This window comes from Somniosus microcephalus, chromosome 31 (assembly GCF_052327205.1).
Source record: "Somniosus microcephalus isolate GS21.2 chromosome 31, FLI_Smic_1.0, whole genome shotgun sequence".
In the NCBI taxonomy this organism is placed as follows: Eukaryota; Metazoa; Chordata; class Chondrichthyes; order Squaliformes; family Somniosidae; genus Somniosus; species Somniosus microcephalus.
Window position 1 is genome coordinate 20,975,876 of NC_141017.1, and position 24,870 is coordinate 21,000,745.

General features: G+C 46.9%; 1 protein-coding gene across 2 annotated transcripts in view; it reads right to left on the bottom strand.

Annotated features, from left to right (window-relative positions):
• Window positions 1-24,870, bottom strand: part of LOC147097615 (adhesion G protein-coupled receptor E3-like) — a 46,322-nt gene that overhangs the window by 18,409 nt on the left and 3,043 nt on the right. For both annotated transcript variants that reach the window (XM_085971585.1, XM_085971586.1), the window contains exons 3-11: window positions 24,352-24,396; window positions 19,545-19,880; window positions 17,224-17,300; window positions 14,762-14,860; window positions 12,908-13,085; window positions 12,159-12,278; window positions 11,104-11,294; window positions 9,652-9,822; window positions 7,408-7,611 (exon numbers count right to left, since the gene is read on the bottom strand). In XM_085971585.1, the coding sequence (XP_085827711.1) occupies window positions 7,408-7,611; window positions 9,652-9,822; window positions 11,104-11,294; window positions 12,159-12,278; window positions 12,908-13,085; window positions 14,762-14,860; window positions 17,224-17,300; window positions 19,545-19,880; window positions 24,352-24,396 (1,421 nt within the window). The remainder of the gene's footprint in view (window positions 1-7,407; window positions 7,612-9,651; window positions 9,823-11,103; window positions 11,295-12,158; window positions 12,279-12,907; window positions 13,086-14,761; window positions 14,861-17,223; window positions 17,301-19,544; window positions 19,881-24,351; window positions 24,397-24,870) is intronic.

Genomic DNA, 24,870 nt, shown 5'->3' on the forward strand with positions numbered 1-24,870 from the left:
TAATGACCTCATTTGAGATTTTACTACTTCAACTTCTTTTGGAGATTGATTGATCGGACTATTCAATCCCTCTACCGGAGCAGCTGTTTCAGCGGTCTGTTGTTCCATGTTGACGTGAGTCAGCGTACTTTTGGCATCCAAGGGCTGCTCTGTTGCAGTCATCTCAGTCTGTGTTGCCACCTCAGCTCTTCCAATAACCTTTGAGAGCTCCAAACCCCTTTCGTTTGAATATTGAAGTTCGTGTTCAAGTTTTTCCCATTTCAGAGTCCTGTCCTTCAGCATATGCAGGAGTTGGCTGACCGTTAACTCCTCTGACATCAGACGTTTTGTGTGCTCCTGCTCCATTTTCTCCATCAGCTGCTTCTGTTGTCTTTCCAGATTCTCCAACTCTATATCAAAGAACTCTTTCGTTGCATTCAACTCTTGCTCAAAACGGCAAAGCATTTGTTCTAATTGCTGTTGTAGTTTGAAATGGAGTTGAGTTCGAGCCCGGCGTCCCTCAGAAATGGGCACATCAGTAGACTTGCCAGACTCAGAATCCACAGTTAAACTATGTTGTTGTTGCTCAGTGGAATTCTGTGCTGAAACTTTGTCTTTTGCACCTGAGTTGGGCTTACCATCATCCGTTCCAGAGTCTGGGCCGACTATCTTCACCGAGTTCTCACTCGTTATTGTTTGTAGGAAATGCCAGTCCATATTCATTTTCCTAATCCACTCCCGTCCTAGTAGTGGAGGACCTCCCTCAGATATCACATATAAGTCCATTATTTGACTGTCTTCGCCCTTGTGGACCACTGCAACCTCTATTTTCCCGATGGGGTACACTCTTTGCCCCGTGTATGTTTTCAATATAATCCCCGTATCCTGTAGGGGAATATGTTGGAATAACTTTCCGTAATCTTTCTTATTTATGACCGTCAATGCCGATCCAGTGTCCAATTCCAGTTTTACTTGGACTCCTTCTATCTGAAGAGTGACCCAAATTGTCTGGAGGTCTGCACCCTTACCAGCGTTGAGTACTCTTAAGCTAGCCAGTTCATTACTGCTAGCGTCTGAATCGGACTCCTGTTCGGTCACCTTGTGTACCTTTGCGTATTTTCCTTGCGGTGACTTCTTGTTGCTGGTCTTCTTCGCTGACCTGCATACTCTAGCTATATGTCCAAGCCTAACACAAGTTCTACATTCTTGGTTTTTAAACCAACACTGGTTCTGATCATGCGTTGTCTTTCCACAACGATAACATTTGCCAGAACTCACACCCAATTTGTGTGCACTGAGCTCCGGTGACCGTAGCTGCATTACTGCCGTGCCTCTCGCTGCGGCTTCGTGTGCTGCTGCCATAGTGACCGCCTTCTCAAGCGTCAGCTCATTCTCCTCGAGCAGTCGCTTTTGTGTATCCTGTTTAAATAAACCACACACAAATTTGTCTCGTAGTGCATGTCAGTCCCGTTCCAAACTGGCAATATTTCGCTAATTTACGCAATTCCAGCAAATATTCAGCATTGCTTTCATGCTGTAGCTGCCTTCTGTCGTAAAATTTAAATCGTTCCGCTAGCATCAGCGGCGTGGGGTTTAGATGATCTTTCAGGACAGTAACAATCTCATCGAACGTCTTATCCGCCGGTTCATCTGGTGATAACAGGTGTTTCAATTGCCCGTATGTCTTCGCACCCATTAAATTTAATAACGTTAGAGCTTTATCTTGGTCACGAATTTTATTGGCCTTACAATAATTTTTTACTCTTTCAACATATATGGCCCAATCTTCGAGGTCACTATCAAAGGTGCTAATATTCCCGTGTTTAGGCATTGTAGATTTGCAATTTCTCAGATTTTATTTTCTTTACTTGTTATCAAAGATGGCGGCTTCCCGCTCTTGCCGTCGTCCTCCGCCCACAAAATGGCGGTTTTCCCGCGCTTGGCGGTCTTCACCCGTCCCCGACGCCGTCTCCCTTCAGCCCCCGAGTGCGGCCCTTATCTTCGCCGCGATCGCTGGCCCGCGCTGCGCCTCGCACTTGAAGCGGCTCCCGGCCTCTGGCTCACCCGCTCGCGCGGCTCTTGCTCGCTCCCTCCCGGGCTCTGGCTTACCCACGAGGTTATGGAGGCTTCAGGGTCCTAATGCCTGTCGCTTCCAGTCGCTGGAAGCTGTCAGGATTTCTGCTGCTCTTCAGTTTTGAGTGGGGTGTTGAGGATTGAAACCTCTCTTCAACGTCCTGTCTTTGGACGAAGCCGCCGTGGAATAACTGCCGCAGGGTTCGAACCGACTCGTCGCCAGTGTTAAGTATGTGTATTGTATTGAACAATTAACACAAAGACTTAAACGTATAACTCAAACAGGTCTTTACTGGTTGGAGGTAGGGACTGCACGTAGGCCTTTACTTCATGCCCACAGGCGGGAACTGAGGGGAGATCAGTACCCACAGTACTATTTATACCCCTATGGCCAGGAGTGGTACTGCGTATCACTACGCCCTACAAGTAGTGCAGTCCTGTCCATAGGTTCAAAGTAGCACACATATTACATACACAACATGTACGAACCTCTCAGCCAATCTATTTGTGGCTAGATGATACGGGGCGGATGTGTAATGCCTTACCCCATTCTTTTTCAAGAACCTCCAGAACACTTCGGACACAAACTGTGGTCCGTTGTCGGAGCAAATCTGTTCTAGCAAGCCATTCCTGGCAAAAATGGTCCGTAGGACTGCAATAGTTTTCTCCGTGGTGGTGGAGGACATTTTGATGACCTCAGGCCATTTCGAGTGCGCATCCACGGCTATTAAAAACATTGAGTCCATGAATGGACCAGCAAAATCAATATGCACCCGTTGCCATGGAGATGAGGGCCACTCCCATGGGTGTAGAGGGGCCTGTGGTGGTGCATTTTGGACTTTCTGGCATCCTGAGCAGCTCTTGGTCAGGTCCTCGGTTTGTTTATCGATTCCCGGCCACCACACATAAGCCCTGGCTAGGCTTTTCATTTTTACCCCTCCCAGATGACCCTCATGAAGCTCATTGAGCACTCTATCCCTTAACTTGGGTGGAATTACCACTCGGGATCCACACATCAAGGTCCCCCGGCACACTGACAGCTGTTCTCTCCTTGTCGAGAATGCTGGCAACAGTGAGTTGCCATGTGCTGGCCATCCCTTCACCGTCAAATCATATACCCGAGACAGTGTCGGGTCATTTCAGGTTTCCTTTTCGATACAAGCGTTAGTTACCGGTAGGTATTCAACTATAGTCGAATGGAATATTTCGACAGGATCCACTGCTGGTGCTTCCTCCGCAGTAGGCAGTGGCAGGCGTGATAGCCCATCAGCATTTCCATGCTGTTTCGTGCCCTTATATTCAATCTCATAGTGGTGCGCCCCTAGAAAAAGTGACCATCTTTGTAGTCGTTGCGCAGTCATCACCGGAACGCCCTTCTTCGGATTAAAAATGGAGACAAGAGGCTGGTGATCAGTCAGCAAGGTTAATTTATGCCCGTGCAGATAGTGATTGAACTTTTTCACTCCCCACACTAGGCTGAGGGCCTCCCTGTCAATCTGGGCGTAGTTACGCTCGGCTGAGGTTAGTGATCGTGACGCAAAGGCTATTGGCCTCTCTGAGCCGTCCGAGAATTTGTGCGACAGCACCGCTCCAATGCCGTAGGGTGACGCATCACATGCCAACCGAATTGGTAATGCCGGGTTGTAATGGGCCAATACCTCTTTCGATGTGATTAGTGTTTTGCTCTTCTGGAAAGCTCGTCTACATTCGTCACTCCACTTCCATGGCACCCCAGTTTGCAGTAGGGTGTTCAGTGGGTGTAGTATTGTAGACAAATTTGGCAAGAACTTATGGTAGTAGTTTACCAGCCCGAGGAACGACCTCAGTTGTGACACATTTTCCGGTGCTGGAGCCTTGACTACTGCCTCAATCTTCTCTGGGGACTTATGTAACCCCTCTTTATCGATAACGTGGCCACAATACGAGATCTGTTTTCTAAAAAACTCGCATTTGGGGCGGTTAGCTCGGAGCTCATATTCCTGCAATCTAGTGAGCACCTGCTCCAGGTTGGCAAGGTGATCACTGTCATTTTTGCCCGTGACCAGGATGTCGTCCAAATAACACTGGGTCCCTGGGATCCCTTGCAGGACTTGTTCCATTGCCCTCTGCCAAATAGCCGGAGCTGATGCTACCCCGAACACCAGCCGGTTGTATTGGTAGAGACCTTTATGGGTGTTGATTGTGAGGTATTTTTTTGATGCTTCTTCTACCTCCATTTGCAGACACGCCTGGGCCGGATCAATCTTAGTGAAGCGTTTCCCTCCAGATAGCGAGGCGAAAATATCTTCAATCCGTGGAAGTGGATATTGTACGGTGTGAAGGACCGGGTTCACTGTTACCTTAAAGTCCCCACAGATGCGAACCTTCCTTGGTTCCCCAGGCGTGCTGCTCAACGACTTTTTCATCACAGGGACGATGCGTTTAGCCCACTCGCTCCAGTCTACCTTGGAAAGTACACCTGAACGTTCCAGACTCTCCAGCTCTGCTTCGACGGCTGGGCGGATCGCATAAGGTACTGGTGTGGCCTTAAAAAATTTTGGGCTTGCGTTTTCTTCAATTTTAATCGTCCCTGTCATGCCTTTTAGTGTTCAGAGTCCTTGCTGGAACACGTCTTTCGCGTCAGTTAGGATCTTTGACAGTCGCCCAGGTGTGACGTCGTCATCCTTTTTGTCAGCCACAGTCAATGCCTGTATGGAATGCCAATCCAGTTGTATTTTCCGGATCCATTCATGTCCCAGTATTGGTGGTCCTCCATCTTGCAATACATACAGGTCTAGTTTTGGTGTTTCCTTACCGTTATATATAACGGTCACCCTTGTTTTTCCTTTGGGGTAGACTTTTTGCCCCGTGTACGTCTTCAAAATAATTTTTGTGTCTCTCAAGGGTATGTGTGAGAATAGCCGCTCGTAGTCCCATCGGTTTATGACTGTTAGGGCTGATCCTGTGTCCAATTCCATCTTTACCTGGACTCCTGCTATCTTGAGAGTGACCCAAATGGTTCGGTGATCCTCCGTTGTGATCACATTATGTAGTTTCAGACAACTCAGTTCCCTGCTTTCGGAGTCGTTATCACTCTTTTGTTCGTCTGAACTATTCTCCGTCATCTTATGTACCTTCTTGTACTTTTCTTTGGTAGGTTTCTTATTGCTGGTTTTCTTTCCCGACCTGCAGACTCGTGCTATGTGTCCTACTTTTCCACACTGTCTGCACACTTTGTCTTTGAACCAGTAATCATTCTGGTCGTGTGTTGTTCTGCCGCAGCGATAGCACTTCTCTGTTCTATATGACATTTCGTTTGTGCCATTTTTTTTTGGTCTCTGTTGTATCTCTGCAGCGCCCCGTACTGCGGCTTCATATGATACCGCAATGCTGAAAGCCTTTTCCAGCGTAAGGTCCTTTTCAGATAAAAGCCGTTTCTGGGATCCTTCACTTTGAAGCCCACACACAAACTTGTCCCTTAAGGTATCTGCCAGTCCCGCTCCAAACTGGCAGTGTTTCGATAGTTTGCACAGTTCTGTTAAATAATCAGCATTGCTTTCATCCTTATGCTGGTTCCGTTTGTGAAACTTGAATCTTTCTGCTATCAGCAGCGGTGTGGGGTTTAAATGTTCCTGTAGTATCGTTACTATGTCTTCAAAACTCTTTTCCATTGGCTTCGTTGGGGTTACTAGATTTCGTAATAAACCATACGACTTTGCACCCATTAAATTTAACAATACCGATGCTTTCTTGTCATCTGACACCTCATTTGCCTTGCAGTATACCTCTATTCGTTCGGCATATGTAGTTCAATCTTCGACTTCATTGTCAAACGCGGTGATACTGCCACTCTTCGGCATTTTGGGTGTGGTTTAAAATGGCGTCTCCCAATGGCTTAAAATGGCATCTCCCGTGCTATCCTTCCTCCCCCGCTGCTGCCAACGCTGCTCCCGGCGGTTCTCGTGGCAATGGCAGTGCCCTGTAGGTTTCGCGCGCTTCTCCTGCGCTGCTGCCAATGCCGCTCTCAGCGGTCCTCGTGGCAATGGCGGCGCCTCTCGGGTTTCTGCGCGTCTCTCTCTCCCTCTCTTCGACGCTGCTCGGCCCCTGAACACCGGCTGCGCCCTGTGTGCTCAGCCCTCTCTCTCTCTCCCCCGTCGACGCTGCTCAGCCCTTTGCTGTGCCGCTCGGTCGGGCTCTAACCCGCCGCTGTCCAGGAAGGGTCTGCGCACTACCTGTTGCCAGCCCGTTTTGCTGGTCCACCTCGACTGGAAAGCCAAGCCTGGCTCTCGACAGCCTCCCCCGCAATTCTCGAGTCTCTGCTGGATGACTGGGCGGTTGCCCGTGGTCGACGCCTGAATCTCTGGCCTTGACCTCCAATCCACTGATCTCCAGGAACGAATCCCCGGGAGGTTGCAGGTAGGTTCAAACTTGCCTTGTCGCCAATGTTGTGTCTGTATATAATAAGACACAGACTGCAGGAGAACGGTACACAGGTGTTTACTCAACGTGGCTCACACGGGAACTGATCTGTACAGATTACTACTCAGTGCTATATACAGGTGTGGTCACTGCCGGTACTGCAGTATACATGAGCTGTATAAGATAGTTCCCCCCTTAAAGGTATATACATTACACCCTTATCCTTAGACTGTGACCCCTGGTTCTGGACTCCCCCTTCATCGGGAACATCCTTCCTGCATCTAGTCTGTCTAGTCCAGTTAGAATTTTATAAGTTTCAATGAGATCCCCTCTCATTCTTCTAAACTCCAGCGAGTATAAACCAATCGACCCAATCTCTCTTCATACGTCATTCCTGCCAACCCAGGTATCAGTCTGGTGAATCTTCGCTGCACTCCCTCCATGGCAAGAACATCCTTCCTCAGATAAGGTGACCAAAACTGTGCACAATGCTCAAGGTGTGGTCTCACCAAGGCCCTGTACAACTGCAGCAAGACATCCTTGTTCCTGTACATGAACCCTCTCACTACGATATTAAACTGAGTTTGTAGGTGCTGTCGAAATGCAAGTCCTTCTTTCTTTGAAGGCTTTAGTAGAAATGGCTTGTGGTATTCATACCGGGGCTGCCCTGCCCTGCCAGTCCAGACAATGAAGAGGTAGGATTTTAAAAGATGATGTACATGTAAATAACAGCTATTTTAATGCACCTCTAACCCCTGTAAATTATATTTTAAAATTTAATTCCAATTTTCTGTATAGCCGTATTGGTACATACAATGGCCGTTCTACATATGGTGTGCAGTCCTCAGTCTTGAGAATTTAAATTTATAGTTGGAAATTAGACAGCCTGGGACCCAAATTCAGAACTTAAACATCACCATTGATAAGGCATTGTCAGCGGGTTGTAAGGAACCTTACCGTTTCGGTATCAATGGATATTGCTATCAGAAACACCACCTCCGCCAGGAACAGACTCAGACATAAGTGCGCTCGGATCGTGGTGTTCAGGTTCCGAATCGCCTGGCAGCAGCAGAAGGTCCCCATTGATAGCAAAAGGCACAGCATGGACACGGGCAATCCGAAATAGGTGATGCAGTTGAGAATGGAACTGTGGAGTGGATTCTATGGAATCGATTAGAGACAAAATTAATATTGTTAAGGCATCAGATTCCATTGCTCCACGTGGCTCAAGTCTAACAGTGCAGTGGGACATTTTCCGAACTTGCATTGCAATATCTATTGGAACTGATTTTGTGTGTCTCAGTCTTTGTGTGTCTGTGTATCTGTCTGCATGTGTGATTGCTTGTGTGAGAGCTTGTGTCTGTTCCGCTCGCCCATCACCCACTGTGCTCGCTGACCTACATTGGCTCCTGGTTAAGCAGCGCCTCGATTTCAAAATTCTCATCCTTGTTTTCAAATCCCTCCATGGCCTCGCCCCTCCCTATCTCTGTAATCTCCTTCAGCACCACAACCCCCTGAGATATCTGCGCTCCTCTAATTCTGACCTCTTGAGGATCCCTGATTATAATCGCTCCGCCTTTGGTGGCCGTGCCTTCTGTTGCCGAGGTCCTAAGCTCTGGAATTCCCTGCCTAAACCTGTCCGCCTCGCTATCTCTCTTTCCTCCTTTAAGATGCTCCTTAAAACCGACCTCTTTGACCAAGCTTTTGGTCACCTGCCCTAATTTATCCTTATGTGGATCGGTGTCAAATTTTTTGTCTTAAAATACTCCTGTGCAGCGCCTTGGGATGTTTTACTATGTTAAAGGCACTATATAAATACAAGTAGTTGTTGTTGTTGCTTTGCATGTATTTGTCTGTCTCTGTTTATGTGTGAGTGTGTGCGTGTGTGTGTGTGTGTATGTTTGTTTGTGTATCTGTGATCCCAAATCAAAACCATACTTGGTTTAAAATCAAATTGCGTGATATCAACAGTGAATAATTAACACGCTTACATGGAATGTTAAGTTATTTTAGTGCAGGCGGCAATTAATGCCTTCCTTCAAATAGCAATAGAATTGACACATTTGTTACTAATATCACTATGATTTCACCCTGATTGTATTTGGAATCACTTCCATTAAATATCACTAGAAGTGGTTTTAAAAGTAACTCCTGTGCACCCTCGCCTGAACATTTACCCCCCTATCTTTCTGTGGGAGTTCATTTTAACAAGTTCAGAAATGCAGAGGGAAGCACTGGGGGGCGATGGGCGAATACAGAAACCACCTGATCCAAAACAAATCGTCACGAGCAAAGTAGCTTCATTTTACGTAGTGCCTATACTCGAAAACTCAGGATAATGTGGGGGAATGAAGCAACGTTTCTGAGTGTAATGGGCTGCGGATCACTGGCGACGGGGTCACTCGTACACCCAGCAAGAAGGATATATTGGCCTTGGTGAGGGTGCAGCACAGAATCACCAGAATTCACTGAAAGGGTTAAATTATGAGGACAGGTTGTATAGACTAGGCCTGGATTCCCTCAAATATAGAAGATTAAGGGGTGATCCAATTGAGGTGTTTAAGATGATTGAAGGATTTGAAGGGTAGATCGAGAGAAACAATTTCCTCTGGTGGGGGGAGTCCAGAACAAGGAGGCAGAACCTTAAAGTTAGAGCCAGGCCGCTCAGGGGTGATGTGAGGAAGCACTTCTTCACACAAAGGGTCGTGGAATTCTGCAACTCTCTCCCCCAAAAACTGTTGAGGCTGGGGGGTCAATTGAAAATTTCAAAACTGAGATTGACAGAAGGGTTACGGAGCCAAGGCAGGTAGATGGAGTTAACATGTAGATCTATTAGCCATGATCTAATAGCGGAACAGGCTTGAGGGGCTGAATGGCCTAATCCTGTTCCTATGTTCCTTCCCACATTACAACAGTGGCAACACTTCAAAAGTGCTTCATTGGCTGTAAAGCGCTTTGAGACGTCCGGTGGTGGTGGTGAAAGGCGCTATAGAAATGCAAGTCTTTCTCTCTTTTCTATGTGGAGAAAGTGCTACCTGCAAGCCTTGGGTAAGGGGCGCAGTGAGTATTGGAGGTTCAGGCTGGTTCCTGTGCGACTGACTGCTCATTGCTACCCCCAGGTGAGCAGTAGTGCCTGGGCGTGGACTCAGGACAATCGCCCCCTCAGTGTGATCCAAAGGCAATGGGGAGTGTGAGCTCTACCGTTATGTCATAGAGGGCCATTAGCACCGCGAAGCTGGACAGGTGATTGCAGCTGCATTCGGTGTGTGTCTCGTTCTGAACCATCAGTCGGCAGCCTTCCGTAGACCAGTAGCCACTCGTCGCGCTCGCTTTCCAAAAGGCGCAAACTTTCCTTCTGCCAGCGACGCCTTCCTGTGGAAAAGAAGCAGCTTCCATGAACCGTTGCCATGACACTGGGGGGCGCTGCCAGTCCAAGGCACAGGTGGGCGCACGGTGTCAGCTGTGGCTCAGTGGGTAGCACGCTTGCCTCCAAGTATAGTAATCTGGGATGTAATGCTTAAGTTATCCACCAGATGGAGGCAAATATTAAGGGATCACATTTACCAGTGTTAAGGTAATGTCCTGTTACTCCAGTTATTAAGGTAATGTGGCATTGTGGGTATGACTCAGAGGTTGATCCTCCATCTTGGTGATCGCACAGTAAGAATTGGAAGTGCTTTGCCTGCAGCTGTAAGAGATGTTTCTCTGCTACATATGTTCTTGACCTTACCACTCGGATATCACACCAAGTCAAAAGGTTGTGGGTTCAAATCCCACCCTGCAGGGGGGAATTTTGCCAGCCCTGGGGAGGCGGGTATGGAGGCGGGACTGCCGGGAAAATGGCAGAAACTGGGAGCGGGCGCCAAACTCGCTCCTGACCCGCCTCCGTGCCATCTCCCCGGGAGGCGGGCCCTCGACTCGCGCAGGGACCCGTCTCCTCGAGGCGGGAAGGGGATTACAGCCAATTAGTTGCCTGTTAACAGGTAGGGCTTAACAAGGTCAATCAAGGGAAAATAGCGTGAGTTGGCCGGACGTCGCTGGGGACGGGACAGAAACCCAACAACCAGCAGTCCCGCCCCCAACATGTCCCCATTGAGAAAATCCAGCCCCATGAGACTCGAGAACAGAATCTGATACTCCAGTACAGCACTGAGGGAGCGCTGCACTGTCAGAGGTGTTGTCTTTCGGATGAGACACTAAACCGAGGCCCCATCTGCCCTCTCAGGTGGACATTAAAGGTCCCATGGCACTATTCAAAGAAGAGCAGACGAGTTGGCCCTGGTGTCCTGGGGCCGATATTTATCCCTCAACCAACATCACTAAAAACAGATGATCTGGTCATTAGCGCATTGCTGTTTGTGGGAGCTTGCTGTGTACAAATTGGCTGCTGTGTTTCCTACATTACAACAGTGACCACACTTCAAAAGTGCTTCATTGGCTGTAAAGCGCTTTGGGACGTCCTGAGGTCGTGAAAGGCGCTATATAAATGCAAGTCTTTCTTTTTCAAATCAGATCATTACTATCAGTGCAAGACATTGGAGTGTCACTGGGTTAAGAGTGTATTGTAATTGATTGATAACACAGTTTAATGATTTACAGAAATCGCATTAATCTGTTAAAAACTTATACAACAATTGCATTAAGTGCACAAACCTCTTTCCCTTGGAAAGTAATGTTAACTGTTCCGTTCAGTTTATGTGTCCTTGTGTTCCCTTTTGTCACAGTTACTATCTTTGAATTAAACTGGCTCTTCAGTAGCTTTCTGGAGCCGTTGCTATGCTCCTTCAGCAACGCTGCATCAAAAATGGACTCCACATCACTGTAGGAGATGAAGGCGAGTAAAGCTGCCGGTACAGACAGAAGAGACGGAAACAAAATCAGACCACTAAAACATTTGTATTTCAGAATGTGTGGGGTGAAATCATGCAGGGTGATACTAGTTAAAATTCCAAACTCTACTATATCCTAACTCGCACTTAGTCCCAGTCACCCATCGCCCCTGTGCTCGCTGACCTGCATTGGTTGCCGGTCCAGCAACGCCTCGATTTTAAAATTCTCACCCTTGCGTTCATGGCCTCGCCCCTCCATTTCTCCGTAACCTCCTCCAGCCCAACAGCCCTCCGAGATCTCTGCGCGCCTCCAATTCTGGCCTCTTGCGCATCCACGAATTTCATCGCTCCACCATTGTCGGCCGTGCCTTCAACTGCCGAGGCCCTAAGCTCTGGAATTCCCTCCCTAAACCTCTCCACCTCTCCGCCCCTCTCTCGTGCTTTAAGACGCTCCTTAAAACCTACCTCATTGACCAAGCTTTTGGTCGGCTGTCCTATTATCTCCTTATGTGGCTCTGTGTCAAATTTTGTTTGATAATCGCTCCTGTGAAGCACCTTAGGACGTTTTACTACGTTAAAGGCGCTATATAAATGCATGTTGCTGCCGTTGTTGTGGTGAACAAATTAATTTTGTTTGGATTTACTAAGGAAGGTGTGTCCCTGGGAGGGTGTCCCTCATTTGCAAAGGGGGTTCCCAGGAGTGCGTCAATACTTTCAGGGTGGGGCCTCAAGGTGCATCAATGTTTGCAGGGGGGTCCCTGGGCATGTGTCACTGTTTGCAAGTGGTCCACACAGTGGAAAAGTTTGAAAGCTGTGACGCAAGCCATTTGCTCGCGAATACTAGGAAACAGAATGGATGTAAATAATGTAGAAATATACCAGAATCATCATCACCGATAATCGTACTGGAGTAAACGGTCATGGTGTTTTCCTTGGCATTTAAAGTCATGATGTCACTGCCTGTGATCTTGTCCCTTTTAACGAAACCAATTTCAAGATCTGAGGGGGATAAGGGAAGATGATTTTAAAACCACAGTTGAATTTTTGTAGACAGGATAGTTTAGGACTATGGGGTAAAAATTGGCACAGCGCCTTTCGTGACCTCAGTATGTCCCAAAGCGCTTTACAGCCAATTAAGTACTTTTGCAGAATAGTCACTGTTAAAATGCAGCAGCCAATTTGCGCACAGCAAGCTCCCACAAACAGCGACGTGATAATGACCAGATCATCTGTTTTTTTTGTTATATTGATTGAGGGATAAATATTGGCCCCAGGACACCGGGGATAACTCCCCCACTCCTCTTCGAAATAGCACCATGGAATCTTTTACATCCACCTGAGCGAGTAGAGGGGGCCTCGGTTTAACATCTCATCTGAAAGACGGCGCCTCCGACAGTGCAGCACTCCCTCAGCACTGCACCAGGAGTGTCAGCCTCGCTTTATGTGCTCAAGCCCCTGGAGTGGGACTTTAACCCACAAACCTTCTGACTCAGAGGCGAGAGAGAGTGCTGCCCACTGAGCCACCTAAGGTGGGAGCAGGATCAACTAACAGAGAACCAGGTTTTTCTTGTACAGTGTGTAGTACGCTTTGAGTATTCTCTGTTTATGAGGTAAATGTCGGGCTTTACCTAAGGCGGGACTTGATCGTTTTGTCTTTATGTCGCTGCGTAAGCCCAGGGCAGCTGCAATGACGGCGCTTTCCATGACCTCCAGGAAGCGGCTGGCTGCTCTCTGTCGCTTCTTGCTCTCTAGACTTCTCCAACGGGTTACGTTGCTGAGCAGACTCTGCGAAAATTCAATGACCTTCTGTGGAGTGAGACAACACCTTAGTTTTGAGTTACGGCAAAGATTCTTTTTTTTGAAATAATATTCAGCAGAGAAAGGGGGCTGAAGGGTTCGTTCTTTCTCCTGAACAATATGACATCCAAGGTCAAATAGATAACGGTCATGCGAGTAAAGGTCAAAGGTCAGATTAATAACGCAGCATCCAGATCATCCAGCACTTTCTCCCTGCCACAGCTTTTGTTACTTCGGGGGCAATTTTGCGTTGGAGGCGGGACGGCTGCTTGTCAGGTCGTTGTCCCGCCTCTGTCGACTTGTGGCCAACCCACACTATTTTCCCTTGATTGACCTTGTTAAGACCATCCAGCGGGCTCAGCAAGCCAATTAAGGGGAAGCCGGTTACAGAGAATGTCAGCGTATGATGTGTCATCTGTCAAAATTCTTTGACAGATGAATTGTCATCGTTTGACAGCTCCGTGAAGCTGCCAAACACTGACATTCTCTGTAGTTTGATGAGTCCTTGTATTCAAGACTCACCAAACCTCTTTCTTTAGCAGAAATTAGATGGTTGTTGCATCGGAGAATGCAGCAGCCATCTGTCATCTCTGCCGGTGAGATGCGAGACTCTCCGCATCCCCAACGTTTGAAGCCTGCAGAAAGAAACAAAGGTAAGTAAACATTTTCTATCACTTTTCACTCACCTCACATACTCACTTGCACCCATCACTCACCTCCACAGCGCACTTTTGCACCCCTCGCAGACCCACTACTCGCCTCGGTGACCCTGGCGGGGTTTTCCAACGTCGGGAAGCCCGTGCCTCTCTTGGAAAAATGGGGATAATCCTCTTAACTGCCTGTTAACTACCTGTTAACAGGCAGTTAAGTGGCTGTAATCCCCTTCCCGCCTCGCGGAGACGGGACCCGGCGCGGGACGGCTACCCGCCTCCCGGGAAGATGGTACAGAGGCGGGTTGGGAACGGGATGGGCACCCGCCCCCAGATTCTGCCATTTTCCCGGCAGTCCCCCCTCCAAACCCGCCTCCCCAGGGCTGGCAAGATCGCGCCCTTCGGCTCAAAGTCCAACTGCACGACAAAAATGAAAACTTTGTAAAATGATAAAGCTGGAAAAACGAAAGAGTTGAACAGATCTGTTGGCGTGTTCAAATACAGCGTGACCAACAACAACTTGCATTTATATAGCACCTTTAGCGTAGTAAAGCGTCCCAAAGGCGCTCCGCATGAGCGTAATCAGACGAAAATTGACAACGAGCCGAAGAGGGCGCTATTCGGACAGGTAATCAAAAGCTTGGTCAAAGAGGTAGATTTTGAGGAGCGTCTTAAAGGAGGAGAGAGGCGGAGAGGTTTAGGGAGGGAATTCCAGAGGTTAGGGCCCAGGCAGCTGAAGGCGCGGCCGCCAATGGTGGGGGGGGGGCGCGAAGGAAGCCAGGGATGGGCAAGAGGGCAGAATTGGAGGAGCGCAGAAATCTCAAGGAATGCGGAGTCCTCACGCGCAAGCAAGGAATTGCTGGCGGGGTTTTGATGGCTGCCTGACTTGCCGAGACGCTCGTTGGCCTCACAGCTCATCAGCACCATCACTGCATCCTTTCGATTAAAGGCTCCGCTGGTAAATTGCTCCTGATAATTAAACGCTGCCTTTCTGTTTGAGAATCCTGCTCGATAAAGGATTCGGGGATAGCTCACCTGCACAGGAAAACCGGCTTCAGACGTTTTGCACACGTCCTGGTTGAAGAATGTGGTCCAATTCATGAAGTTACAAAATGTAGCGTCCGTGGTGGTTTTCTGTTGTGTAAAACAAAGCGTCGAGCACTTTAAGAAATTATAACAGAGCACGCAATGGTCTATTCTTTCATTGCCACCTAAATTGTACAATTAAATATAAGGGGTGGCCCACCATTGCCAGCTGCTGCACTGCAATGGAGAAATATAAAGCATTTATCAGTAGAGATCCCCGTCTCCCCCCCCTCCGCACACACCCACCCACCAACCACTTACACCGTCCATGCTGGAGGGGACAGATGGAGAAAGTGGCTGGGACTTGGGAGGTGGGTTGGAGGATTCGACAATAGGTCAGTAGAGGACAAGTGGAGCGCCTTTCAAAGCATAACGCCGAGCATGCGGAACCAATGCTGTAAGGACCTCGGATCGCCAAGCACCAACTAAACAATGTGACCCTAAATGGATGAACAAATTGATCAGCGGCACGATAAAGAGGAGAAACAACGTCTGCAACGTCCTCCAGGGGGAAATGTGAGAAGGAATCGATTATATCAGAACAGGCAGCTGCATGTTAAATAATGGTCAGCGGCGCAAAGGCTAGCTGCAGATGGAAAATATAGCAAAAACAACAACTTGCTTTTATATAGCGCCTTTAATGTAGTGAAACATCCCCGAGGTGCTTCACAGGAGCGTTATCAAAGAAAATTTGACACCGAGCCACATAAGGAGTTATTAGGACAGGTGACCAAAAGCTTGGTCAAAGAGGTAGGTTTTAAGGAGGGTCTTAAAGGAGGAGAGAGAGGCGGAGAGGTTTAGGCAGGGAATTCTAGAGCTTAGGGCCTGGGCAGCTGACAACAGTAAGAGATTCTTTCAGTTCTTAAAAGTGAGACCGCAGTCAAAGAAGAAATGAGAAGGGGCCGAAACCGAGGATGCAGACCAGATAGTTAATATACTACATAATTACTTCCTCCAAATATCCTTTAAGGAAGATGTGAGCCTTCCTCAAGCCAGAATAACCCAAAGAAGGATTAACAGCTTCAACTTCAATACACCAAAGTCTTAGACAAGCTTTTCAATACTCAAAACCAACAAATCGGCAGGGACGAATCGAATTTACCCCAGAGGCTGGAGTAGGATTTCTGAGTCACTGAGGGATTGGAAACAAGGCTAACCTGGTGACAAGGCAGGATGAAGACAACTTCAGACCCATTGGTCCTACTTCAATACCTGCCTGGATGAGTGCAGCTCCAACAACACTCAAGAAGCTCGACACCATCCAGGACAAAGCAGCCCGCTTGATTGGTACCCCATCCACCACCTTAAACATTCACTCCCTCCACCACCAGCACACCGTGGCTGCAGTGTGTGCCATCTACAAGATGCACTGCAGCAACTCGCCAAGGCTTCTTCGGCAGCACCTCCCAAACCCACGACCTCTACCACCTAGAAGGACAAGGGCAGCAGGCGCATGGGAACACCACCACCTCCAAGTTCCACTCCAAGTCACACACCATCCTGACTTAGAAATATATCGGCCGTTCCTTCATTGTCGCTGGGTCAAAATCCTGGAACAGCACTGTGGGAGCACCTTCACCACACGGACTGCAGCGGTTCAAGGTGGCTCACCACCACCTTCTCAAGGGGCAATTAGGGATGGGCAATAAATGCTGGCCTTGCCAGTGATGCCCACATCCCATATACGAATAAAAAAAAAATACCACGCCAAACAGTAGAATCGATTATCAGAAGCAAAGCTGTAAAAAGCAGCCCACGTAAGTTGACAGGAAAGATCCTGAAGGAGTTTGGACTTTTCCATATGAACTTTTAAAGCTAAAAGAGTGGTCTGGAAACACAGGAACTGTTCAGTTTGCATGATGTTTGGTTCAGAGTATGGGTCTGTAGCCTTTAAGATTTGCTGTATTTTTGAAGGACAAGGAGTAAAAAAAAAAGCAGCTTGTTTAAAACGTGGGAAGTGAGAGAAATGGTAGATTGTTTTTTTAGCAGCAACCAGGTTATGACGGGCACTTTACAACAACAACAACTTATATTTATATAGCGCCTTTAATGTATTAAAACGCCCCAGGGCGCTTCACAGGAGCGTTATCAAAGAAAATTTGACAGCGAGCCACATCAGGAAATATTAGGGCAGGTCCTTGGTCACAGAGGGAGGTTTTAAGGAGCATCTTAAAGGAGGAGAGAGAGTTGGAGAGGTGGAGATGTTTAGGGAGGAAATTCCAGAGCTTTGGGCCCAGGCAGCTAAAGGCACAGCTGCCAATGGTGGAGCGATGGAAATCGAGGATGCTCAAGAGGTCAGAATGAAAAGAGGAGACAGGCTTCCCCTTCAAGGCATCTGTAGACCTAAGATATTTAATATGTTATAAATGGAGAGATACAATAGCTCAAACATGAGCCTGGGAAGTTCTTACCTGTGATCGAGAGTCTGACTGGCATTCCTCAAGAGAGCTAGGACGTTTATCGTCAGAAAGACATTTAAAAGGCCGAGCTAAAAGACAAATAAAAAATTTGAACATCCAGATCTCCAGTTTGTAACAAACATTAATAGAACCACTGTTAGTGTGAAAGGAGGTAAATTTTACTTATTTTACTTGATTGCCGCTGAATTCTAAACGTTATGAATGAAATACCTCGTCACTTGCTGATGGGTCTCAGTTCGATCTCGTGTCAGACTTTTATGGATTGCTCTGAGCGAACACATTAACAATTTTATGTGAAATTCTGTCGTTCGTTATTTTAACAGCGGTGATAACTCGCTTAATGTAACAAATTACGCATGTTGACTTTGGTGCCCATTGCCCCTTTTCACTGGTGCCCACGTTTCTCTTGCTTTAATCCAGCCCGGACTATATCTGAGAAAACCACTGCCCACAATCAACCCTTACATGGAGCAACAAAATAAGTTTTTTTTTTTTTTGCAGTGCACGTCACTCACAACTTAATTTATCAACATTTTTTTGGGAACTGAACCCAATGGTGCTTCAACACTTGTGGGTTTATTGGAGTGACGAGGTTCTTGATCCTCCTACCAGGCCTCGTTATTGTATGAAAATGAAAAGGTCAGAGGGGACAGGCAACAGGACATAAGAAACTAGGAGCCGGAGTAGGCCATACGGCCCATTGAGCCTGCCCCACTGTTCGATGACTTCATGGCTCTATTACAGCAACTCCACTTTCTCGCCCTATCCCCATATCAGGGGGGTTATGCTCCAACTTTACAAAACACTAGTTAGGCCACAGCTAGAGTGCTGCGTACAGTTCAGGGCACCACGTTACAGGAAAGATGTGATCGCACTGGAGAGGGTGCAGAGGAGATTTACGAGGATGGTGCCAGGACTGGAGAATTTTAACTATGAGGAAAGATTGGATAGGCTGGGGTTGTTTTCTTTAGAACAGAGGGGAGACTTGATTGAGGTGTATAAAATTGTGAGGGGCCTAGATAGAGTGGATAGGAAGGACCTTATTTCCTTTCGCAGCGAGGTCAATATTCAGGGGGCATAGGCTTAACATAATTGGTAGAAGGATTAGAGGGGAGTTGAGGGGAAATCTTTTCACCCAGAGGTTGGTGGGGGGTCTGGAACTCACTGCCTGAAAGGGTGGTAGAGGCAGAAACCCTCATCACATTAAAAAAGTACTTGGATGTGCATCTGAAGTGCCGTAACCTACAGGGCTACGGACCAAGAGCTGGAAAGTGGGATTAGGCTGGAGAGCTCTTTGACGGCCAGCACGGACACGATGGGCCGAATGGCCTCCTTCTGTGCCGTAAACCTCTATGATTCTATGAATCAGCTTCCACCAGCCTTTCAGGCAGTGCATTCCAGATCATAACAGCTCGCGGCGTAACAAAATGTTTTCCTCATCTCCCCTCTGGTTCTCCTGCCAATTATGAATCGCAAAAGGTTAGTGTGCAGGTACAGCAAGTAATTAGGAAAGCTAATGGAATGTTATCGTTTATTGCGAGGGGAAGTGAATATAAAAGCAGGGAGGTTATGTTTCAGCTATACAGGGCATTGGTGAGACCAAATCTGGAGTGCTGTATTGGTCTCCTTATTTAAGGAAGGATGTAAATGCGTTGGAAGCAGTTCAGAGAAAGTTTACTGGACTAATACCTGGAATGGGCGGGTTGGCTTATGAGGAAAGGTTGGACAGGCTGGGTTTGTATCCGCTGGAGTTTAGAAGAGTAAGAGGTGACTTGATTGAAACATATAAGATCCTGAGGGGTCTGGACAGGGTGGATGTGGAGAGGATGTTTCCTCTTGTGGGAGAATCTAGGACTAGGGGGTCACTGTTTAAAAATAAGGGGTCGCCCATTTAAGACAGAGATGAGGAATTTTTTCACAGAGGGTCGTGAGTCTTTGGAACTCTCTTCCTCAGAGGTGATGGAAGCAGAGTCTTTGAATATTTTTAAGGCAGAGGTAGATAGATTCTTAATAAGCAAGGGGGTGAAAGGTTATCGGGGGCAGGCAGGAATGTGGAGTAATCGGATCAGCCACAATCTTATTGAACGGCGGAGCAGGCTCGAGGAGCCGAGTGGCCTACTCCTGCTCCTAGTTCGTAATTATCTTAAATCTGTGTCCTCTGGTTACCAATTCTCCTGCCTGCGGAAAAAGCTTCACCTTATTTATCTGTCAAAGCCCTTCAGGCGCTCTGAATGATTCAGCAGCGAATTGTGAAAGATACGAAAGGAAGGCAATTTCAGTCCTTTGTATTCGGATACGTTGCAGGAACTCACCAGGTGTAACAGTGAGGGTGAAGTGCTCTTTTTTATCATTGAAAAGCCCAGGAATCCTCACACGGCAGCAGTACAGACCCTGATCTCCGAAGTTCAAATCATGTATGGTTAGAGACAAGTTACCTCGCCGTATGTCCCCGTACAATTTATATTTTGATCTGAAATGATAAATGGTATGTGTCCCATCGGTTGCAAGCAATGACTGTTTGCAGTGAATTAAGGGGCACTTCCCTCGGCCCCAGCACATGGGAATTAAACCGTAGTCGTCAACGTCGTAGCTGCAAGGCAGGGTGACCGAGGAGCTCAGTTTTCCGTTAATGTGCACCTCTGCAAGCTCTGCAAAAAGGAACAGAAATTACATTCAGAGCACGTAATGTAGAGGAGGAAGCACTATCAAAGCGACTGAACAGCAACAAATAAGTGGAAATGTAATTAAATCGGAGTGACACTTTTAAGATTAGCAATTGCAGATTTTGATTCATGACTGCCCAAAAAAAATGTTGCAGCATAGAGTTAAAAGAAAAAGACTTGCATTTCTATAGCACCTTTCACAACCTCAGGACATCCCAAAGCTCTTTACAGCCAATTAAATACTTTTTGTTTGAAGTGTAGTCACTGTTGTAATGTAGGAAACGCAGTGGCCAATTTGCACACAGCAAGCTCCCACAAGCAGCAATGTGATAATGACCAGGTAATCTGTTTTTAGTGATCTTGGTTGAGGGATAAATATTGGCCCCAGGACACCGGGGAGAACTCCCCTGCTCTTCCTCAAAATAGTGCCAGGGGATCTTTTACGTCCACCTGAGAGCAGACGGGGCCTCGGTTTAACGTCTCATCCGAAAGACAGCACCTCCGACAGTGCGGCACTCCCTCAGTACTGCACCGGAGTGTCAGCCTGGATTGTTGTGCTCAAGTCTCTGGAGTGGGACTCTGAACCCACAACCTTCTGACTTCAAGGTGAGGGTGCTACCCACTGATCCATGGCTGACACTGATACAGTCCATCACGAGTCATACTCTGGGTATCAGGAGAGAGCTGCCTGCATGTGTGTAGGCTTACAGGCAATGCACAAAGCTCTGCATTCACCTGGTAAATTCCAAATGTTTCAACAGCATAATTTAAAAATTCCGCGCTCTCAAAACACAAAAAAACTCCACTTATAAACTGCCCATAGGGTCCAATGCACTCTTTGGCACCATGCTGGAGCTATACAGCTCACTGAGCCAGGACCAATAGGTGTGAGGCAGCCTCTCTGAGCCTCTCTGCCTTCATCAGAGTGTCTATTGATACCACTGTCAGTCAATGAGTTGGTGGTGGGGCAGGACCTATGGCAGGACTCACAGCACACAGTTTATTTTATATCAAACAAAGTCTATTTACTCAGTAAACAGAGTCTATTTAAACATCACATGACAACCAACAGTCTACAGAGTCTATTTAAACGGCACACTGCAGCAAACAGTCCACAGAATCTATTTAAAAAGAGTCTCTATGAACTACAGCAAACAGAACTCATGACTGAAACTACAGCAAAGTCTCCCAATAAAAGCAGGGTGATTTCTCCAGTAAAATGCAATGAGTGGAGGAAAGTTAAGTTACACAAAAATAATGTGCATAACCTCAGCTAAAAGTAGCGCCCCAAAGGGGGCACGATTGAATTTTTGCCCCATACTATCATAAAGTTTAGATTAGCTATGGAAAAGTATAGGGAGCAATCTAGAGTAAAATACTTATTTAGAGGAAGGTCAATTTCAGTGAGTTCAGAACGGATCTGGCCCAGGTTAAATAGAATCAAAGATTGGCAGGCAGAACTGTAATCGAACAATGGGCTACCTTTAAAGAGAAGATGGTTCGGGTACAGTCGAGGTACAAAGGCAAGGCAACCAAAGTCAGAGATCCCTGGATGATGAAAGAGATAAAGAATAAGATGAAGCAGAAAAAGGGGCGTATGACAGATGTCAGGTTGCGAATACAAGTGAGAACCAGGCTGAATATAGAAAGTTCAGAGGGGAAGTGGAAAAGGAAATAAGAGGGGCAAAGAGAGAGTATGAGAATAGATTGGTAGCTAACATCAAAGGGAATCCAAAAGTCATCTATAGGCATATAAATAGTAAACGGGTAGTAAGAGGAGGGGTGGGGCCGATTAGGGAGTAAAATGGAGACCTGCGCATGGAGGCAGAGGGCATGGCTGAGGTACTAAATTAGGCGATTGCATCTGTTTTTACCAAGGAAGAAGATGCTGCCAAAGTCATAGTGAAAGAGGAGGTAGTGGAGATACTGGATGGAATTAAAATTGATAAAGAGGAGGCACTAGAAAGGCTGGTTGTACTAAAAGTAGATAAGTCACCAGGACCAGATGGGATGCATCCTAGGATGCTGAGCGAAGTAAAGGTAGAAATTGCGGAGGTACTGGTCATAATCTTCCAATCCTCCTTAGATACAGGGGTGGTGCCAGAGGACTGGAGAATTGCAAATGTTACACCCTTGTTCAAAAAAGGGTGTAAGAATAAACCCAGCAACTACAGGCCAGTCAGTTTAACCTCGGTAGTGGGGAAGCTTTTAGAAACAATAATCTGGGACAAAATTAACAGTCACTTGGACAAGTGTGGATTAATTAATGAAAGACAGCATGGATTTGTTAAAGGCAAATTGTGTTTAACTAACTTGATTGAGTTTTTTGATGAGGGAAATGCGGTTGATGTGGTGTACATGGATTTCCAAAAGGCGTTTGATAAAGTGCCACATAATAGGTTTGCCAGCAAAGCTGAAGCCCATGGAATAAAAGGACCAGTGGCAGCATGGATACGAAACTGGCTACGTGACAGGAAACAGAGAGTAGTGGTGAGCGGTTGTTTCTCAGACTGGAGGAAGGTGTCCCTCAGGAGTCAGTACTAGGACCACTGCCTTTATTGATATATATTAATGACTTGGATGTGGGTGTACAGGGCACAATTTCAAAATTTGCAGATGACACAAATCTTGGAAATATAGTGAACAGTGAGGAGCAGAGTGATAGACTTCAAGAGGGCATAGGTAGGCTGGTGAAATGGGCAGACACGTGACAGATGAAGTTTAATGCAGAAAAGTACAAAGTGATACATTTTGGTAGGAAGAACGAGGAGAGGCAATATAAACTAAAGGGTACAATCCTAAAGGGGGTGCATGAACAGAGAGACCTGGGGGTATATGTGCACAAATAGTTGAAGGTGGCAGGGCAGGTTGAGAAAGCGGTTAAAAAAGCTTCCGGGATCCTGGGCTTCATAAATAGAGCTGTAGATTACAAAAGCGTGGTGATTATGATGAACCTGTATAAAACATTGGTTCGACCTCAACTGGAGTATTGTGTCCAATTCTGGGCACCGCACTTTAGGAAGGATGTGAAGGCCTCAGAGAGGGTGCAGAAAAGATTTACAAGAGTGGATCCAGGGATGAGGGACTTCAGTTACATGGATAGACTGGAGAAGCTGGGGTTGTTCTCCTTAGAGCAGCGAAGGTTGAGAGGAGATTTGATAGAGGTGTTCAAATCAAGAGGGTTCTGGACAGAGTAGATAGAGAGAGAAACTGTTCCCATTGGCGGAAGGGTCGAGAACCAGAGGACACAGATTTAAGGTGATTGGCAGAAGAACCAAAGGCGACATGAGGAAAAACCTTTTTAACACAGCGAGTGGTTAGGATCTGGAATGCACTGCCTGAGAGGGTGGCGGAGGCAGATTCAATCATGGCTTTCAAATGCGAATTGGATAAGTACCTGAAGGAGAAAAAGTTACAGGGCTACGGAGAAAGGGCGGGGGAGTGGGGCTAGCTGAAGTGCTCTTGCAGAGAGCCAGCATGGACTCGACAGGCCGAATGGCCTCCTTCTGTGCTGTAACCATTCTATGATTCTAATGATTCTATGAAGGAGAATAGTCCTAACTTTTCAAATCTCTCTTCATAAGTCCCTCATTCCTGGTAACATCCTGGTAAACCTCCTCAGCACCCTTTCTAAGGCCTTTACATCTTTCCTGATGACAGAATTGCTACCCACAATTCACTGCCCCATTCATGCTGTGATTGGAGCACAATTTAATGAGGTCACATGAGTCTGTACTACCCAAAATTTCTGCCTCTATGATGCTTCTAACGAGCAGTTTCAGAACAGGGTGGAGACCCGACCCGTCCCAACCATTTCAAGAGAGACTCCCAAATTTTTGTTTAAGAATAAAACTTATTTTGACGCTTCTTCAACAGCAACTCCCAAACCCGCGACCTCTTCCACCTAGAAGGACAAGGGCAGCAGGCGCATGGGAACACCACCAGCTCCAAGTTCCCCTCCAAGTCACACACCATCCTGACTTGGAAGTATATCGGCCATTCCTTCATCGTCACTGGGTCAAAATCCTGGAACTCCCTCCCTAACAGCACTGTGGGAGTACCTTCACCACACGGACTGCAGCGGTTGAAGGAGGCGGCTCACCACCACCTTCTCGAAGGCAATTAGGGATGGGCAATAAACACTGACCTTGCCAGCGACACCCACATCCCATAAACACATTTTTAAAATCTCATTGTGAAAGGGAAGCACAGCTCCAAATGTTCAACAGTGCCTGGAGTCTTGCTCTTTTTCACTGTAAATCTCGCTTCTGCGATATTTCTGTCATATTGCTTACACTGGGTAACAAGGAAGGGCTGTCAGTACAAATTGCAGCAAATTAGTAGAATAAATTTTCCCCTTTAATACACTTCAGACCTTTTAGCCCCATTTCTAGGTGTAAGAAGGCTGAGTACAATTGAACTGTAGACCTCAAACTGAAAATGCTTTACAACTTACCAGATTGATGAATGTTTTGATTCCAAATGACCCAGTGTAAAACAGCTGGAAAAAAAGATTGTGATTACTGAGATTATATCTGAACAGCTCACTGGAAAGGCATTAAAAGTTGTATTATATTTGAGTTAACAAGGAAAACCAAACAGAAAACTGACAAGGAACAAATCTACTATGTCTGGGGAAAGACACTCTCACACTCTCACACTCACTCACACTCACTCACAATCTCACACATATACAGTCACTCACACACACACACACACACACACACTCATACACCCTTACTCACACTCATACACTTTCATACTCACAAACACACACATATGTTCATCATTAATATCTTATATTAATTACAATGTCTTTCACATGAGACGCTAAACCGAGGCCCCGTCTGCTCTCTCGGGTGGACGTAAAAGATCCCACGGCACTATTTCGAAGAAGAGCAGGGGAATTCTCCCCGGTGTCCTGGCCAATAGTTATCCCTCAACCAACATGACTAAAACAGATTATATGGTCGCT